We start from the raw sequence: 20,045 nt of genomic DNA on the forward strand, positions 1-20,045 counted from the left end.
GACCTGGAGGGAGACAGAGAGGTGTTACCAGGAGTGTACTGGCCTGGAGGGAGACAGAGAGAAGGGTTACCAGGAGTATACTGACCTGGAGGGAGACAGAGAGAAGGGTTACCAGGAGTATACTGACCTGGAGGGAGACAGAGAGGTGTTACCAGGAGTATACTGGCCTGGAGGGAGACAGAGAGGTGTTACCAGGAGTATACTGACCTGGAGGGAGAATGAGAGGTGTTACCAGGAGTATACTGACCTGGGGGGAGACAGAGAGAAGGGTTACCAGGAGTATACTGACCTGGAGGGAGACAGAGAGAAGGGTTACCAGGAGTATACTGACCTGGAGGGAGACAGAGAGAAGGGTTACCAGGAGTATACTGACCTGGAGGGAGACAGAGAGGTGTTACCAGGAGTATACTGACCTGGAGGGAGAATGAGAGGTGTTACCAGGAGTATACTGACCTGGAGGGAGACAGAGAGAAGGGTTACCAGGAGTATACTGGCCTGGAGGGAGACAGAGAGGTGTTACCAGGAGTATACTGACCTGGAGGGAGAATGAGAGGTGTTACCAGGAGTATACTGACCTGGAGGGAGACAGAGAGAAGGGTTACCAGGAGTATACTGACCTGGAGGGAGACAGAGAGAAGGGTTACCAGGAGTATACTGACCTGGAGGGAGACAGAGAGAAGGGTTACCAGGAGTATACTGACCTGGAGGGAGACAGAGAGAAGGGTTACCAGGAGTATACTGACCTGGAGGGAGACAGAGAGAAGGGTTACCAGGAGTATACTGACCTGGAGGGAGACAGAGAGAAGGGTTACCAGGAGTATACTGACCTGGATGGAGACAGAGAGAAGGGTTACCAGGAGTATACTGACCTGGAGGGAGACAGAGAGAAGGGTTACCAGGAGTATACTGGCCTGGAGGGAGACAGAGAGAAGGGCAAACTGACCTATTATTGCTAAACAAACAGAAAGAACATTCCTACTGAGAGAAATGTTTGTAGGGTATAAAGTTCAGTGTAGTTTGCTTAGGACTGAGTATGAAGAGGCTAGCTTGATCACAATCAAACGATAGAAAGAGAACTCAGACAACTACAGTGAGCAAACCCAGATTTACAGAGAATGTATTGCTGTATATACTGTATGAGAGAAGGGAGGGGGTTCTCTCTCACCTGGAGCCAACTCTGGGGGTCTCTCAAGTATCCCAGCATGCCTTTCTCTCTAGCAGAACAGATCTGGAGGACGAGCTGGACCAGAGAGACGAGGAGGAAAAGGAGCTGGAGAGGAGAGATGAAGGCAAACAAAGCTACAGCTCATATTCACCTTCAGATATCATTGGCCTTCATGTCTGAGATAAGACTAATAGAATGGGCCTTTGTTCTAGCTCAGCTCACAATTCACTGCTCACAGTTCACTTCTCACTGCTTATTGCTAGTAGTCCTGTGTGACAGTGGATGGAAGACCAGACCCTATCTGACTGAATGTGGGGGGTTGTCGTGGAGGGAAGAGATCAGGGGTGGGAAAACTCCTGCCCGTGAGCCCATTCAATTCGGGCCGCAGGAGGTTTGAGTAAACACATAATATACAGTACCAGTCAAAAGTTTGGACAACCCTACTCATCCAAGGATTTTTCTTTATTTTTAGTATTTTCTACATTATAGAATAATAGTGAAGACATCAAAACGATGAAATAACACATATGGAATCATGTAGTAACCAAAAAAGTGTTAAACAAATCAAAATATATTTAATATTTGAGATTATTCAAAGTAGCCACCCTTTGCCTTCATGAGGTGTTGGAATGCATTTCAATTAACAGGTGTGCCTTGTTAAAAGTTAATATGCAGACTTTCTTTCCTTCTTAATGCGTTTGAGCCAATCAGTTGTGTTGTGACAAGGTAGGGGTGGTATACAGAAGATAGCCCTATTTAGTAAAAGACAAAGTCCATATTATGGCAAGAAAAGCTCAAATAAGCAAAGAGAAACAACAGTTCATCTTTACTTTAAGACATGAAAGTCAGTCAATGCGGAAAATGTCAAGAAATTTTTTAAGTTTCTTCAAGTGCAGTCGCAAAAACCATCAAGCGCTATGATGAAACTGGCTCTCATGAGGACCGCCACAGGAAAGGAAAACCCAGAGTTACCTCTGCTGCAGAGGATACATTAATTAGAGTTAACTGCACCTTAGATTGCACCCCAAATAAATGCCTCACAGAGTTCAAGTAACAGACACATCTCAACATCAACTGTTCAGAGGAGACTGCAGGAATCAGGCCTTCATGGTTGAATGGCTGCAAAGAAACCACTACTGAAGGACAGCAATAAGAAGAAGAAACTTGCTTGGGGTAAGAAACACGAGCAATGGATATTAGGCCGGTGGAAATCTATTCTTCGGTCTGATTAGTCCAAATTTGAGATTTTTGGTTCCAACCGCCGTCTCTTTGTGAGATGCAGGGTAGGTGAACGGACGATCTCTGCATGTGTGGTTCCCACCGTGAAGCATGGGGGAGGAGGTGTGATGGTGTAGGGGTGCACATTTTAGATTGAAGAATCTAAAATCCCAAATATATATTGATTTGTTTAACACTTTTTTGGTTAGTACATGATTCCATGTGTGTTATTTTATTGTTTTGATATCTTCACTATTAAAAATCCCTATGTGGCCCTCAAGCCAAATGCTTTCCCACCACTGGGTTAGATGTTAGGGGATATGGTAGAGGTTAGTTAGAGGATGGGGCTAGGGACTAGGAGTGTTATGGTGTTACCTGACATGCCATACTGAAGTAGTCCCACACAGTAGGGGAATGGTAGACCCTAGCTGACTGGACATGGGCGGAGGTGTGCAAAGCTCCACCAGGTAATCTCTCGGCCATCAGGTTCACACTGTTGAACAGGTTGGTGGGGGGGCTGTAGAGGGTGAACTGGGTTGCCATGGCTACCGTTAGTCTGTCCAGCCAGCCAGCGGACCTCAGGGATTCTAGCCTGGACACAAACTCTGACCTGGGCGTTAATTAGAGCAGAGAGGACATGATGACATCAGCAACATGGTTTCTGTTATCATAGACTAAGCTCAGGTCTGTGTTGTAGAACAGGGGAACAGACATTAAAAAAAAAATAAGAACCTTTATTTAACTAGGCAAGTCAGTTAAGAACAAGTTCTTATTTACAATGACGGCCTACACCGGCCAAACCCGGACGACGCTGGGCCAATTGTGCGCCGTCCTATTGGACTCCCAATCACGGCCGGTTATGATACAGCCTGGTGATACATACATGATGTGAAAAAAGTTCAAGTCTGTTTACTCATGTACATGGTAGTTTCTTTGAGATAATGGTGCTGAGTGGTTGTGTTGTGTTCTGACCGTGTTAGACCCAGTCGTACTGTGGTCCCAGTTCCTGTGTAACACTGGAGTTGACCGCAGAGACGAAGTCTGACCCCCATGGGTAACGCCATCCCAGAGACTCTTTCACGTGGGGGATATGCCGTGAGGCATTCTGGGAACAAGGTCGCCATTATAGGAGGCACCTGAGGGGAGGTCAGAGGTTAGTTATGGGTTCACCCAGCAGGATACATTTAGCTATCAAACACACAGACAATAACTTAATTTTCTAGTTTCTAAAGAAAGTAGACCACTCACAGCAAAATTAAATGTGGAATACATAGACATTGTGATAGTTTGCACAGACAGTAAAATCTGAGCTGTACTGCAATACTGTGTATGTAAAACCTACATGTTTCAAGCAGACCATCATAGTCCCTGTGCCCAAGAACGCCAAGTTAACCTGTCTAAATGCAACAAGCTCTCACAGTCTCACATCAGAATTTGACATTCATCCACGTTTCTGAAATGCCAAATTTCGAAGTTGTTCCAAACGTAAAATATCGAAGTGTTTAAAGTTAAGTTTAGGCATTAACTCCAAAATATTAAGGTTAGGTATTAACTCTGAATGGTGAAGGTAAGGGTTAAGGTTTGGGATAGGCCAAAAACAACTTTCTATCGCTGTATTCGAACATGCAACCTTTGGCAAAACCGAAACCTACTTGAAGGTAAGAGTGCTCACTGTTGCCCCTAGTGGCCGGTTACCATGTCATCTCCCGACGTCCTCAGACATGGATGGTCGTCGAATACTGACTTGTATCATGGGTGACCTAGCTGCTAAATGACTATCGCCCCATAGCACTCACATCTGTAGCCATGAAATGCTTTGAAAGACTAGTCATGGCTCACATCAACACCATCATCCCAGAAACCCTGGACCCACTCCAATTCACATACCACCCCAACAGATCCACAGATGACGCAATCTATACTGCACTCCAAACTGCCCTTTGCCACCTGGACAAGAGGAACACCTACGTGAGAATGCTGTTCATTGACTACAGCTCAGCGTTCAACACCATAGTGTCCTCCAAGCTCATCACTAATCTAAGGACCCTGGGACTGAACGCCTCCCTCTGCAACTGGATCCTGGACTTCCTGACGGGCCCCAGGTGGTGAGGGTAGGCAACAACACATCCGCCATGCTGACCCTCAACACGGGGGCCCCTCAGGGCTGCAGATTTAGTCATGTACTCCCTGTTCACCCACGACTGCATGGCCGCACAAGACTCCAACATCATTAAGTTTGCCGACGACACAACGGTGGTAGGCCTGATCACCGACAACGATGAGACAGACTATATGAAGGAGGTCAGAGACCTGGCAGTGTGCTGCCAGGACAACAACCTCTCCCTCAACGTCAGCAAGACAAAGGAGCTGATCGTGAACTACAGGAAACGGAGGGCAGAGCACGCCCCCATTCACATCGAAGGGGCTATAGTGGAGCGGGTCGAGAGATTCCTCGGTGTCCACATCACTTAGGACCTATCATGGTCCGAACACACCAACGCAGTTGTGAAGAGGGCATGACAACGCCTCTTCCCCCTCAGGAGGCTGAAAAGATTTGACATGGGCCCTCAAATCCTCAAAAAGTTCTACAGCTGCACCATTGAGAGCATCTTGACTGGCTACAACACCGCTTGTATGGAAACTGCTTGGCATCTGAATGCATGGCGCTACAGACTGTAGTGACTATTTATATTGACCAACTTTTTATTTGCACTGGCTCTATGCACACTCAGTGGACTCTACCCACAGACTCACACATACTACACTGACACTCCAACACACACACATACATAGACTACGACTACATACGCTCACACACACAAAACACACACTCACACATAGACACACTTTCACACTCTTTGCATACACTGCTGCTACTATGTTTATTGTATATCCTGATTGCTTAGTCACGTTCTACCTCTACCTACATGTATATATTACCTCAACTACCTCTAACCCCTGCTAAATGACTCGGTACCAGTACTCCTTGTATATAGTCTCGTTATTGTTATTTTATTGTGCTACTATTTCCTTTTGTATTTTTTGAAAATGTTCTTACTTTTTAACTATGCATTGTTGCGAATGGGCTCATATACGCATTTCACGGTAAAGTCTACACCAGTTGTATTTGGCACATGTGAAAATGTAATTTCCTTTGATTTGAATTCCTCAAATACACTCCATGTTGACTACACTAGCCTCTGCTGGTGGACAAGTGAACCTGCAGTTTTACAGAGGATTAAAAAAACTGAGTAATTCCTAGCCATTTAAACGTCAACATTTAACAGTCCCCAGTGTTTTTCCAGTCAGTTAAATGAGATGTGTCCATTCCCCCTGGTTTACCTGGCATTGGGATGCGTTGGAAACATCAATCTTCCTCAAGATGGGCTCTCCTATCAGAATACATGTTCCCTGGACAGCACCTGCCTGTCATGAGGGGAGATAAAGAGGGTGTAAAACACATGTGCGCACTTACACAGGCAAACGCACACAGACACACACACTCTCACACAGACACAGGCAGGCACGCACGCACACACACACACACACACCTTCCCAGTTGCTGATATGTTGTTATACCAGGTGTCCCAGTCCAGACCATCCAGTACACTGGTTAAGGTCCAGTTCCACCACTCCTCATGCGTTTGGATGGACAGGAAGGGGTTATGTGGGCTCCTAAATTTTGTTGAAAATAATTGTTTCATACTGATCGTGAAAATGTATACATATGAATATGCTAACAACAAGCAACAAACTGCGGATACAAGGGATAATATTCCTGTTCCCCTCCTACCTGGTGAACTGTGTTCGGACAGCATGGTTGAGGTGATACTGGTCTCTAAAGGAGCTGCCATAGGTTACACACAGTAGGAGGAACAGCATGGAGACACACACTGTCATCTCCCTATGGAGGGAACAGACTGGGTCAGAAACACACTGCCATCTCCCTATGGAGGGAACAGACTGGGTCAGAAACACACTGCCATCTCCCTATGGAGGGAACAGACTGGGTCAGAAACACACTGCCATCTCCCTATGGAGGGAACAGACTGGGTCAGAAACACACACACATATATACGCAGGCACACACACACACATACACACACCTGAGTGTTTTGCGGATGAGTGTTTCTCTCCTCTTCCTCCCCCCTGTCCTCCTCAGCTCCCCAGAAGTGGGTGGGCGTACCAGACGCAGATACCGAGCCCTCTGACGGGCCGCCAGCACCTGTCAATAACACAGCAAAGACTTTTCTTAATATATTCTTAAATAATATAGAGTAAAATCCAGAGCAGTTGATTGTCTGTTAGAGAAGGATGATGTTGTTACCCTGTCAAAGTGTGAGTATCTCTCCTGGGGCGGATGAGGAGGGCTGAGCAGGAAGAGCTCTGGGACACAGGAGCCATCTTGGGTCCACAGTTTCAGAGTTTCTGCCTGAAACCCAGGAACTCCTGAGAAACTGGAGAAGTCCGGACGCTTCCTGCGCCAGAAGGAGACCACCACAGCCACGGCAAGGATCTAGAAAAGAAAATCAAACAGACCAATTCCATCAATGTTTTTCTGAGTAAATTATTGACGGCAACCACTTTTGGTTTGCAAAGGTTAGCTTTATATTTGTGTTTGGCTGGGTTTGGGTTAAGTTGGGGTTCATGCTAGGTTGGGTTTGTGTTTTGTTCGTTGGGGTTTGGTTTACCATGGCTGGCTGGATGAGGAAGACACAGGAGAGCAGGGAGAAGAAGACGGAATGGATCCACAGTAAAGTCTTACTGCTGCTGAACCTAACATACGCACACACACATACACACGCATCCACACGCACGCACACAAAAACAATAACGCCCTGGTAAATAACTTGTACCATGTGTATCACTTGTAATCATTTGTATCACTCTTTAATACAGTATGATAGCTACCTTGTCTTATGTACTAACCCGATCCCCAAGACGATAGTGACCACTAGAGAGGAGAGGCCCAGGGCCAAACACAGTACCCAGGCTAGGAGGTGACTCCAGCGGGGTAGAGGGCTGAGCCTGCCCCCTAAGCATCTGCTGGTACTGTTGCCCACCTGGTTGTTGCCTAGCAGTTTGGGGCTATCGTTGAGGTTACGATCCCTCTCCTTGCAAACGCTGTTGTTGTCTGGGACACTGTTGCCTAGCAACCTGCCAAGCAAGCTGTTGTCAAAACCACTGGAGTTGCAATCTGAGGAGACGCTCTCCTGGGTCAGCAGATCCCTTACCAGATCCTGACTGCCCCGTATTACCAGATCTCCTCTTTGAGTTACCAGATCCCTATTCGGCACTGAGCCCTGAGACATGAGAGATAGAGAGAGGAACATGATACCTAATATTAAGTAAACAAATATAATATCTAAGAGGTAAAATGGAAATCTAATAGAAGCCAAACACATATTTTCCCAAATGTGTGTAAGAACAGGAAGAGTGTGTCACCTCATATTTCTTCCTCCAGGCCTCCTGTGCCCACTGCTGCAGATTGTTCCAGGAGAGAGAGTCAAACACACAGTCACTCACGATCAGCGCATCAGCTTGGTGGAAAGAGAGAGACAGAGATATAGAGATAGAGAGAGCAGAGATTTATCACTTGACTCCCTCACTTTCACCTGTTCTCAACCACCCACAAGAAAGAACCATAGCAGGCCATAGTGAGTGCTTGCATGTGTGTGTGTGTGTGTGTGTGTGTGTGTGTGTGTGTGTGTGTGTGTGTGTGTGTGTGTGTGTGTGTGTGTGTGTGTGTGTGTTCTACCTTCTATAGAGTAGATGTCTGGCAGTCTGACCATGTCCTGTTTGATCTCTGACCTCTTTACTCTAACCTCAGGCTGACGGAACAGGAAGGACAGCGCGGTCGCTACGGGCAACACAGCCAGCGCGCTGAGCAACCCCGTCGTTAGGGAAACGGCAGACACGTCGATGATGCCCAGCTCTAAGGTGTACTGGAACAACACACAGCATTATGGGCAGTGTAGTTGCCCATAATGACAGATTGATTGATTGATTGATTGACTCACTTGGTCGTCGAGGCCAGATATGAGTAACGTGTTGACACACATGTACCCCAGCAGCAGCAGCAGACACACACTGAGGCGCTGTGTGTGAGTGAACACACTAGGGGAGGGACCACTGTACACAGACAACCACAGGTGGAAGTCTGACAGGTACTCTGACAGCTTCAGATACAGCAGCTACACAAACACATGACATAACAACACATGACAAAATAACATATTAAGAGCAGATTACATAACAACACATGACAAAATAACATATTAAGAGCAGATGACATAACAACACATGACATAAGAACATCATTAGACAATGAGTTTGTGTGTGTGTGTGTGTTCATGTTTTACTATACTTGTGAGTACCAGAAGTCCTCACAAGAATAGTAAACCAACTAAAATTAAGAGAAGTGAGGACATTCTGCCTGCCGGTCCTCATTTGTAAAAAATCTATTTCAGTCTTAGTTTAGAATTAGGGTTAGAATTAGGGTTAGGGGTTGTTAGGTTTAGGGTTAGAAGTAAGGGTTAGGTTTAGGGTAGAGGGAAAATAGAATTTTGAATGGGAATCACCTGTTGGTGTGAGAGTGTGTGTGTGGTGTGTGTACGTGCGCACACGCGTGTGTGTGTGCGTATGCTTGCGTGTGGCATGTGTGTACATGTGTGCATCCAGGTGTGTTACCTTGGTGAATCCTGGCCCCTGATCACAGACCCTGAGTCTCCTCTCCACCTGTCTGTCACCCTCGTCAACAGCCAACCAGCACTGGCCTAGGAACAGCCAGCTCCGCCCCTTGCCCTTCACCTCACACACCTCCACCTGTCTGAGGTACCAGGTGGGGGAGGGGCCAGTGTTATCATGCCACAGGTGCAGCCCCCACAGAGGGCCCAGACTGTCTACAGTACTACAGAGAGACACACACAAACAGTGACATGGTATTAGTACGGGGGTGTCTCTGTCTCTGTGGCTACAGCTGCTAGGGAGGGAGGGTTTCACATGCTGGCTGGCCTGGCTGGGCTGACTGATGACACAACAGTTCTCATAGTAAACAAAAACAGAGATGTATAGTAGTGCATTGTAAAGGCGGATACTGTAGCTGTAATGTTGTTTCGTACCTCAGTATAAAGGTGTTCCTGGAGTTCCTTCTGAACAGAAGGCATTCTGGGTCATGTAGTTGTCTGGTCTGTGACGCCCCATCCTCCCCATACAGCACGATATGGACCTGACACACACACAAACACACACATCAGACAATTCTGCTAGGTTTGCTCAGAAAAATGTATGTAATGAGGTGAACATGTTGTAATAGTAACTTGATAAATACAGGTTGTGTGTGTATTTGCAATGTGTATTTGCAGTGTGTGTATTTGCAGTGTGTGTGTGTCTGTCTGTGCCTGTGTCTGAATGAGATATGAGGGTAAAAGACAGTATTACACATTCAGATGGCACATACACACAGAGACTGACACACCAAAACATAAGGATGAAAGGACAGGTCTTATTACTAAACAAAAACATGTAACTATGGACTTTATGGAGTTAACCCCCCTACTGTTAGTGTGCCATGGGATCTTTAGTGATCACAGAGAGTCAGGACACCCGTTTAACGTCCCAGGACACCCGTTTAACGTCCCAGGACACCCATTTAACATCCCAGGACACCCGTTTAACGAAGCACTGATCTAGCTAAGATAAGCAAAAATACAGATGGGCAATCCCATGCTATTTATTTATAGCCACTATGCTGCATCGTTTGGGCTTCAGGTGATAATACTTATTGCTAAATAACACACCAGCCTGATAATATGGACCAATATGTTGTTAGGCTCATTTTTGGAGGGGAAAATTATATCTGAATGGTGTCACCATCATTTTATTTTCATACATTTTGGAGAAGAAAAGTCCCCAGAGCTGCGTTCAGTGCAAAAAACCTAATGCAACGTTCAATTAAACGGAAACAGTGCTTTTCAGAACGACCAGTTGAAACACGGCGAGGGGTTAGGTTGTGGGTTCACAATGCACCGCTGCCCTTCAAATACGTCAGATTGCTTCAAGCCATAACCCGTCACACCCACCAAACGGAGCAAATGTAGACTACCTCAAAGTCTGTTCAAGAACGTTGAAGAACATTTTGGGGAAACGTGCCGGAGCTGGTGGTGGAACAGAGCATGGAGCTGAACAGCATGGAACGTAAGAATGCAGGTAGGAGCAGACATGTAAAAGCTAATGTTGTTCATTATGATGTGAAATAATTTACTTGTTCCATTAATTCCCTTAATTCCAACTCTAGCAGCTGAACTGTCAGCCATGAGGGCCAGAGTGCCAGCCAGTGAGAAGGAGGTGACGGCTCTTAGAGAGGAGCTGAGCATCACCACTACTGAACTGCAGCTCCAGAAGAACAAGGTGGAGGAGCTGGAGAAAGACAATACAGGTAAAGCACCACTATCTATGAATATGAAGATGTATTTGGTTCATCCAACAGAAGTACCAGCAACAACTCTACAAACAAAACAAATGTACTTGATAGAAAATGATGAGTGCGTTGACTCTCCTGTGTTCACAGACAGACCAAAGGTGGCCTTCTCTGCTGGTTTGACAGATTCAAATGGTGTAGGACCCTTCAATACTGACAGCCCACTGGTCTAGAGGTTTTTTTTCAGGGTTTTTTACCCTTATTTTAACACATTCTCATTTACAGCAATGACCTGGGGAAAAGTTACATGGGAGAGAAGGGGGGATGAATGAGCCAATTGGAAGCTGGGGATGATTAGGTGGCCATGATGGTATGAGGGCCAGATGTGGAATTTAGCCAGGACACCGGGATTAACCCCCCTACTCTTAGTGTGCCATGGGATCTTTAGTGATCACAGAGAGTCAGGACATCCGTTTAACGTCCCATCCGAAAGACGGCACCCTATACAGGGCAATGTCCCCAATCACTGCACTGGGGCATTGGGATGTTTTTTTTAGACCAGAGGAAAGAGTGCCTCCTACTGGCCCCCCAGTAAAGTCTTCACCAAGATCAGCAAGGCCAACAACCCAACTACAGGTACTGACCACCAGACCTGTGTTAGCTGCATACATTAGCTGCACTTGATTGAGCTTGCTTTGTACAATGGAACCCATGGGATAGTCCCAAAAGTGTAAACCTCACCTGTTTGGCACTCCAGACAGGCTCAATTATACAAACTGAATCCAGCAACAGGGTAGTATTACTAACAGTGCCTTGCTGATGTCTCCCTGCTTCTCCTCTGATGCAGGTATCTTCACAGCACCAGTGAGAGGAGTCTACTACATCACATTCACTGCCATCGAGCTCCACAATGACCAATAGATGGCTGTTTACTTTTACCACAACTTTTACCACAAGAGAATGATGTATAATAATGACTCGGACGAGGGGTATAATGAGTACAGGAAATGTTGAACTTGTAGTGCATTTGAGGTGTAAAAGGCATCTGAAGTTTGTCATTTCCACTTTGAAATTTCAGACTTCATTTTCCCTTACGAAAAATGTATTAACCCCTACAAAAATGTCCAATGGGGTGAGAGAAGGATAGGGGAGGACAACGATAGAAGGACAGAGAAGATAATGGGACAGGAGAGAGGGAGGGAGAGAGGGAAGGAAGGAGAGAGTATGGGGAGAGGGAGAGAGGAAGAAGGGAGAGTTCTGGAAAATGGGGGGAAAGCGTACTATACCTTGGCGGTCATGCTGGGTGAGGAGCGGAGGCCGGTGTGTATAGTAACAGAGTAGAGGTGTGTGTCTGAAGGAGCGTTATCAGATAGGTAGTAGACTCCCTGGTTCCTCTCTGAGATGAGGTCAGCTCTCTTACACACCACCATGCCCAAAGCATACAGACACACACACACCACACACACACACACCACCGTCACATCACTGGGGAGACTGAGGGAAGAGAGATGGGGAGGGAGAGGGAGAAATAGAGAGAGAGTGAAAGGGGGAGGGGTTGATGAGGGGAAACGAGAGAGACATATTATGGCAAAATACCATAATTAAGTTGAACACTCATACTTCCCTCTTTATGAACATTGAAATGACAAATCCGCCATCCTGTGGTCTGACTGACCTGATGAACTGGGCCAGGTCTGCTGAGTCATCATGGCTGCTCTGGATCTGCTGCTGGACCACGGTCAATGGGCTCAAGTGCCTACAGCTAGAACACACACACGTGTTTGTGTCCGTGTATACAGAATGTGTGTGTGTGTGGGGGGGGGGGGGGGGGGGGGTTGGTTCTTCTGTCCTGGTGGGGACCTAAAATCCCCAAAAGTCCCCACAAGGACAGTAAAACAAGAAATATTCCATCGTGGGTTATAATTAGGTTTAGGGTTATGATTAGGGTGAGGGTGAGGGTAAGGGCTAGGGTTAGGGTGAGAGTTAGGTTTAGGTTTAGGGAAAATAGGATTTTGAATGCAAATTAATTTAGGGTCCCCACGAGAATAGAAGAACAAAACGTGTGTGTGTGTTGGTTCTTCTATCCCTGTGGATACATTTCCCACATCCCTATGAGGACAAAGGCTATTTTATGGTTAGGGGTTAGGTTTAGTGTTAGGGTTACAATTAGTGTTAGGGTAAGGGGTTAGGGGTTATGAATAGGGTTAGGAGTTAGGTTTAGGGTTTGGATTCGGGTTATGGGTTAAGGTTAGGTTTATGGTAATGTTAAGGATTAGGCTTGGGGTTAGGGAAAATAGGATTTTGAATGGAAATTAATTTGAGGTCCCCACTAGGATAGAAGAACATAACATGTGTGTGTGTGTGTGTGTGTGTGTGTGTATATGTGTGTGTGTGTGCGAGTGTGCGAGTGTGTGTGACTGAGTGTTACCTGCAGTTGACCCTGGTGTGTGAGGTCAGTCCTTGTTGAGGTGTGCAGCTGGTGTGTGTCCAGCCCTCCTGGTGGTCCCAGGACAGACACTGGCTGGTCTCCAGTCTCAATGTGTAGTTCACTTGTCTGCTCATGTACCTACATACAGTGGGGAGAACAAGTATTTGATACACTGCCGATTTTGCAGGTTTTCCTACTTACAAAGCATGTAGAGGTCTGTAATTTTTATCATAGGTACACTTCAACTGGGAGAGAAAATCCAGAAAATCACATTGTATGATTTTTAAGTAATTCATTTGCATTTTATTGCATGACATAAGTATTTGATCACCTACCAACCAGTAAGAATTCCGGCTCTCACAGACCTGTTAGTTTTTCTTTAAGAAGCCCTCCTGTTCTCCACTCATTACCTGTATTAACTGCACCTGTTTGAACTCGTTACCTGTATAAAAGACACCTGTCCACACACTCAATCAAACAGACTCCAACCTCTCCACAATGGCCAAGACCAGAGAGCTGTGTAAGGACATCAGGGATAAAATTGTAGACCTGCACAAGGCTGGGATGGGCTACAGGACAATAGGCAAGCAGCTTGGTGAGAAGGCAACAACTGTTGGCGCAATTATTCGAAAATGGAAGAAGTTCAAGATGACGGTCAATCACCCTCGGTCTGGGGCTCCATGCAAGATCTCACCTCGTGGGGCATCAATGATCATGAGGAAGGTGAGGGATAAACCCAGGACTACACGGCAGGACCTGGTCAATGACCTGAAGAGAGCTGGGACCACAGTCTCAAAGAAAACCATTAGTAACACACTACGCCGTCATGGATTAAAATCCTGCAGCGCACGCAAGGTCCCCCTTCTCAAGCCAGCGCATGTCCAGGCCCGTCTGAAGTTTGCCAATGATCATCTGGATGATCCAGAGGAGGAATGGGAGAAGGTCATGTGGTCTGATGAGACAAAACTAAACTCTAAACTCCACTCGCCGTGTTTGGAGGAAGAAGAAGGATGAGTACAACCCCAAGAAAGCCATCCCAACCGTGAAGCATGGAGGTGGAAACATCATTCTTTGGGGATGGTTTTCTGCAAAGGGGACAGGACGACTGCACCGTATTGAGGGGAGGATGGGGCCATGTATCGTGAGATCTTGGCCAACAACCTCCTTCCCTCAATAAGAGCATTGAAGATGGGTCATGGCTGGGTCTTCCAGCATGACAACGACCCGAAACACACAGCCAGGGCAACTAAGGAGTGGCTCCATAAGAAGCATCTCAAGGTCCTGGAGTGGCCTAGCCAGTCTCCAGACCTGAACCCAATAGAAAATCTTTGGAGGGAGCTGAAAGTCCGTATTGCCCAGCGACAGCCCCGAAACCTGAAGGATCTGGAGAAGGTCTGTATGGAGGAGTGGGCCAAAATCCCTGCTGCAGTGTGTGCAAACCTGGTCAAGAACTACAGGAAATGTATGATCTCTGTAATTGCAAACAAAGGTTTCTGGACCAAATATTAAGTTCTGCTTTTCTGATGTATCAAATACTTATGTCATGCAATAAAATGTAAATTAATTACTTAAAAATCATACAATGTGATTTTCTGGATTTTTGTTTTAGATTCCGTCTATCACAGTTGAAGTGTACCTATGATAAAAATTACAGACCTCTACATGCTTTGTAAGTAGGAAAACCTGCAACATCGGCAGTGTATCAAATACTTGTTCTCCCCACTGTATGTAAGAATACTATTCATTGACTACGGCTCAACATTCAGCTCAGCATTCAACCTCATAGTACCCTCCAAGCTCATCATCAAGCTGGAGGCCCTGGGTCTGGGTCCTGGACTTTCTGACGGGCCGCCCCCAGGTGATGAAGGTAGGAAACAACATCTCCACTTCGCTGACCCTCAACACTGGGGCCCCACAAGGGTGTGTGCTCAGCCCTCTCCTGTACTCCCTGTTCACCCACGACTGCGTGGCCATGCACGACTCCATAAAATAATAATAATATGATGATGATGTTGTTACTTACTTGTGTCTGGGGGTCTTTTTGTAGTCAGCATTGAGTAGAGCCAGGTAGCCTGTCCCTGCAGCTGGACAGAACGTATGAAACACTTTATCATCCTCATGTTACAGGGAGCATTAGCATTAGCATTAGCATGCAATCACAGTGACTAAACAAAAGGGAATATCATTTCAATTATAAACAACAAAAGACAGATGATGTGATATGGCAAATGAGACAAGGGAGCGAGGGAAACAGAGGGTTTGGGGGGGGCGAGAGAGAGAAATAGACAGAGATAGAGACAGGGAGAGAAAAAGTGGGGAGAGTGAAAGAGAGATATGAGACTAACCAGTGAGGTATGATGGAGGCAGGGTGATGTAAGTGGTGTTTCTGTCCCAGTGATAGATGCTGTGGATGTGATACAAGCTGGGGGTCGGCCTCTCAAACATCCTGAGAACACACACAATTAACTGACATAATATGGGAATTGAGGAAATTGTCTATTCTAAAACTGAAGGTTTGAAGCTGTACTCAAAGGCTTGTACACACCTGAAGAGGAGCATGATGGGAAAGGTCTTGTTGGGGGGCCGCGTGAATTCCACACTGACCAGTATGGCCTCCTGCAAGGCCTGCTGGGTAATGTTGAAACCGTGGTAGTTCACCTGGCTACGCAGGAGAGTGAACTCCGATAAAGAACTTACCTGTGGGGGAGATGAAAGGTTACACACACGCACGCACACACACATACACACGCACACACAGGCAATCTGTCCATCATCACAAACAGAAAGTGAATGCTTACATTTCTAGGTGTTTTGGGGAACTCGATGTTGATTGGTTGGGAGAGCGAGCGTACTGGAATCTCTCTCCTTGTGCTGCAGTTGTACAGAGTCAGGTCAATCACTGGCCCACTCAGCTGAAAGACACACACACATCATCATCATCATCATCATCATCATCACCATCATCATCATCTCGATGTCAAGTGTGTGTGTGTATCTCACCAGTACAGGTGTCTTGGTCCAGAAGTAGAGGTTGTGTGTGAACGTGGTCAGCTGGCTGAGGACACAGAGACTCTGTGGTCCATCTGCGGTTTCTCTCCTCCTACGGCCGTACAGGACCAGGTCCAGGGAGTCAGGCAGGTAGAAGGTGGCCGAGCCAGAGCTGATGACTGTGGTTAGACCACGGTCGTGGTGAGTGGTCTGTAGGTCCATGACACTGGTGGTCACGTTGTGCTGCTCGACCTTATTGAACAGGAGGTATTTCTAAAACACAGAGAGGAGGGTCAGAGAGAGAGAGAGAGAGAAAGAGAGAAATGAGAGAGAGAAATGAGAGAAAGAGAGAGAGAGAGAGAGAGAGAGAGTATGTATCTCACCAGTAGTAATTGATCAGTAGTCTGCAGACTGTCAGTCGTGAGTTGTATGGCCTGTTCTTTGAGGGTAGGCGTGGCCTGTATGACATCAGCAGCAGTGGCCTGGTCTTGTCTGACATCATTAGTAGTGGGGGTGGCCTGCAGGCTGTATGACAGCAGTGTGACCAGAGTGTTGAGGGTCCAGCTGTCCAATAGGTAGGGAACAGGAACACTGGGCTGGTGGAACAGGTCTGAGATGGACTGGACATGACCCACCACCAAACTGGCACTGGCTAACGATACCTGGGACAACAGCACACTGTTAATACATATTATATACATCTATCATCTTATAGCCTATACGTGACCCGCCACCACCACACTGATACTGGAAAACAATACCTGGGACAACTGTTAATACATAATGTATTATACGTCTATCCTGCATACATCTCTATGCAGAGCCATATAAAGCTCTGACCCAATGTAAAGGGTCTCTTACCTGGTGGGTGAGGTGCATCAGGTCTTTGAGCATGTAGATGTTATCTGTCATGGACCGCTAGGGACACACACAAGAACTGATCGTTACTAGACACTCTACTTTGAGTGTGCGTCTGTGTGTGCGTGCGTGCGAGTGTGTATACCTGGTCATTGATGTCGAGGTGACAAACAGCATTGATGAGTGCGGTGCGTGTGTGTGTCTGAGTGTGTGTGTTGGCTGTGGGGTCCTGGCTGAGTCTGTTGAGGACGCTGGACAGGAGGATGATGTAGTTACGGATCTCTACACTGTTCCCCAACTGGACCAGACCAGACAGGTTCCTCAAACCTGACTCAAAACTACACAGAGAGAGAGAAAGACAGAGAGGCCTCAAATCAATCAATCAAACCAATGACCAATCAACCAATAAATCAGTTAGTCAGTCAACTAGTCAGTCAGTCAGTCAGGCAGTCAACTAGTCAGTCAGTTAATCAGTTAGTCAATCAACTAGTCAGTCAGGCTGTCAGTCAGTCAGTCAGTCAACCAGTCAGTCAGTCAGTCTTACAGTTCCATATCAGGGTTGTAGTTAGAGGAGGTGTTCCTGATGAAGCTGGGGTGGACTGTGACGGTTACAGGACAGGGTGCAGTTGCTGTTCCAAACCTGTTCCGGACCTCTGTATAGATAGTGACTGGATCAACAGGGACACAGTGTCAATAAAGATATGAAATTCAAAACAATGTGAGTGTCTGCTATATTCCTCTCTGGACAATATAATAAAATAAGAGTTAACCTTTTACTGCAGTGGACTAAATCAGGGTCACACAGTGTTTCTTGGTAGTCTTAAACAAATCTACTTTGAAACAAAAGTATATACCTCACACACATGGTTATGGGCTTAAAAAAAAGATCTGTACCAAGTGAGGTATGAAATCGAAATGTGTTACATTTTGAGTTTTTATCCCAATATTACACTTTATATGCATCACAGAAGACTTAAATACAACAAAACCATCTGACATATAAACACTGGATTTTCGGCACGTTTTTAAAAATAATGTTTATTAATTATGAAATTATGAAAAATATGAATAAAATTCCACCTATGAGACCACTAGGTCATTTGACTGCAGAAAATAGTTGTAATATACCTTTATAGTCATCCTGAGGGTCTCCAGATGGCAGGTTGAAGAAGTACTGAAAGTCTCTTCCTTGGTACAGGATCTTAGGAGGGCTGTTTCCTATACTGAAACTGTACTCATACAGCAGGTCCTAAACCACACACAATAAACACATGAGTAAGATGGTGATGGAGATAAATACAGTACTACTGCTGTTGGTTAGACTGTATGTGTACCTCTTTCCCAGAGGTGCAGAAGAAGCTGAAGTGTGTGTGTATCTCGAAGCCACTGCTAGGCTGCACCTGACAGGTTATCCCTCGGGGGCTGGGGCTAGTGGACAGGAACAGCTGAGTCCGCCCCAGTACTGCATCGTGGGAGTCTGAGTTCAGTAACAGGAAACAAGGACACACACTTTGATTAACAGATAAAGGGAGTGAGACATTTATTAAAAAGCAATCAGTTAATCAATACATTAGTGAATTGATCCATCCATCTCTCATCATCGTACAGCATCTGAGATTCAGAGGGCAGACTCGACATCTGGACCTTACTCACTAGCTGTGACCTCCAACATGTATCTGCTCCCTGCTCTCAGAGTGAAAGGTCTGAACGTGATGAGATTAGAGGAGATTCCTAGAGGCAAAAACAACAGGTGATCAGGTACAACAACGTACAGTCAATCTATCAAAACAATTCAATTTATATTTGAATTAGTTGAATTGAGACTGGACAACTGCTGTGCACGTACACACTTTGCACAATGCAGTAGTTAAGTGGATTGCGTGCTGATGGATGTTTACCTGTGTATGTGTAGGACTCAAACAGCTCCTGCTCTAACAGTTCTCTGGGCAAGTCTAGTAGTGTGGGTTCAAGGACCACCAGGGAGGGGCTGGAGTCCATCAGGTTACTCCCCTCATCCTCACCTGATCCTGGGACAGCAGGAGCAGAGTCACCCTCTGAGCTCTCGGAGCTCCCACCACTAAAACCTGACGATAGACATACAAAAACACACACAGGCATACACAGTATAAACACAAGCACTAAACACACACACACAAACACACACAGACACACACAAACACAGGTGAGCCCTACCTGTTGGTCTGCCCACTGACACTCCCGGGTCTCCCTCCTCTATCCCCAGGAAGGGAACATTATAATCTGTAGGACAGACATTCACAACTAAATCTCTGTAAAAGTATGAGTCTATAGAAAATACTTATGTTATTCAATCCAATATGTACATCGACTGAAATAAATCTGCGTGGCATTACCCCTCCTGTCTCAGCCTCCAGTATTTATGCTGCAGTAGTTTGTGTCGGGGGGCTAGGGTCAGTCTGTTATATCTGGAGTATTTCTCCTGTCTTATCCGGTGTCCTGTGTGAATTTAAGTATGCTCTCTCTAATTCTCTCACTCTTTCTTTCTTTCTTTCTTTCTCTCTCTCTCTCGGAGGACCTGAACCCTAGGACCATGCCTCAGGACTACCTGGCCTGATGACTCCTTGCTGTCCCCAGTCCACCTGGCCATGCTGCTGCTCCAGTTTCAACTGTTCTGCCTGCGGCTATGGAACCCTGACCTATTCACCGGACGTGCTACCTGTCCCAGTGACACGACTTCCGCCGAAGTCGGTCCCTCTCCTTGTTCGGGCAGCGTTCGGCGGTCGACGTCACCGGCCTTCTAGCCATCGCCGATCCACTTGTCATTTTCCATTTGTTTTGTCTTTGTTTTACACACCTGGTTTCAATTCCCCAATTACATGTTCATTATTTAACCCTCTGTTTTCCCCTTGGTTTTTGTGCGTGTTTGTTTATTGTAAATTCGGTCTGATGTTTGTGGGCCTCGTGTTACTTCATGTATTTTGATATTTTGA

General features: G+C 46.1%; 1 protein-coding gene across 1 annotated transcript in view; it reads right to left on the bottom strand.

Moving 5' to 3' along the window:
- The window catches only part of LOC120027686 (polycystic kidney disease 1 like 1), a 44,363-nt gene that overhangs the window by 5,034 nt on the left and 19,284 nt on the right, over nt 1-20,045 (bottom strand). The window contains exons 22-51 of the mRNA XM_038972678.1: nt 19,270-19,335; nt 18,975-19,160; nt 18,730-18,807; nt 18,411-18,553; nt 18,205-18,325; nt 17,621-17,744; nt 17,222-17,414; nt 17,080-17,136; nt 16,602-16,880; nt 16,231-16,491; nt 16,029-16,142; nt 15,776-15,927; nt 15,576-15,676; nt 15,254-15,314; nt 13,231-13,368; nt 12,478-12,564; nt 12,089-12,296; nt 9,505-9,611; nt 9,074-9,293; nt 8,404-8,577; nt 8,142-8,328; nt 7,829-7,923; nt 7,313-7,686; nt 7,075-7,159; nt 6,711-6,899; nt 6,490-6,608; nt 6,177-6,287; nt 3,356-3,535; nt 2,759-2,993; nt 1,166-1,270 (exon numbers count right to left, since the gene is read on the bottom strand). Of these exons, the coding sequence (XP_038828606.1) occupies nt 1,166-1,270; nt 2,759-2,993; nt 3,356-3,535; nt 6,177-6,287; nt 6,490-6,608; nt 6,711-6,899; nt 7,075-7,159; nt 7,313-7,686; nt 7,829-7,923; nt 8,142-8,328; nt 8,404-8,577; nt 9,074-9,293; nt 9,505-9,611; nt 12,089-12,296; nt 12,478-12,564; nt 13,231-13,368; nt 15,254-15,314; nt 15,576-15,676; nt 15,776-15,927; nt 16,029-16,142; nt 16,231-16,491; nt 16,602-16,880; nt 17,080-17,136; nt 17,222-17,414; nt 17,621-17,744; nt 18,205-18,325; nt 18,411-18,553; nt 18,730-18,807; nt 18,975-19,160; nt 19,270-19,335 (4,550 nt within the window). The remainder of the gene's footprint in view (nt 1-1,165; nt 1,271-2,758; nt 2,994-3,355; nt 3,536-6,176; nt 6,288-6,489; nt 6,609-6,710; nt 6,900-7,074; nt 7,160-7,312; nt 7,687-7,828; nt 7,924-8,141; nt 8,329-8,403; nt 8,578-9,073; nt 9,294-9,504; nt 9,612-12,088; nt 12,297-12,477; nt 12,565-13,230; nt 13,369-15,253; nt 15,315-15,575; nt 15,677-15,775; nt 15,928-16,028; nt 16,143-16,230; nt 16,492-16,601; nt 16,881-17,079; nt 17,137-17,221; nt 17,415-17,620; nt 17,745-18,204; nt 18,326-18,410; nt 18,554-18,729; nt 18,808-18,974; nt 19,161-19,269; nt 19,336-20,045) is intronic.

The sequence above is a fragment of the Salvelinus namaycush genome, chromosome 33 (genome assembly GCF_016432855.1).
Source record: "Salvelinus namaycush isolate Seneca chromosome 33, SaNama_1.0, whole genome shotgun sequence".
Taxonomy (NCBI): Eukaryota; Metazoa; Chordata; class Actinopteri; order Salmoniformes; family Salmonidae; genus Salvelinus; species Salvelinus namaycush.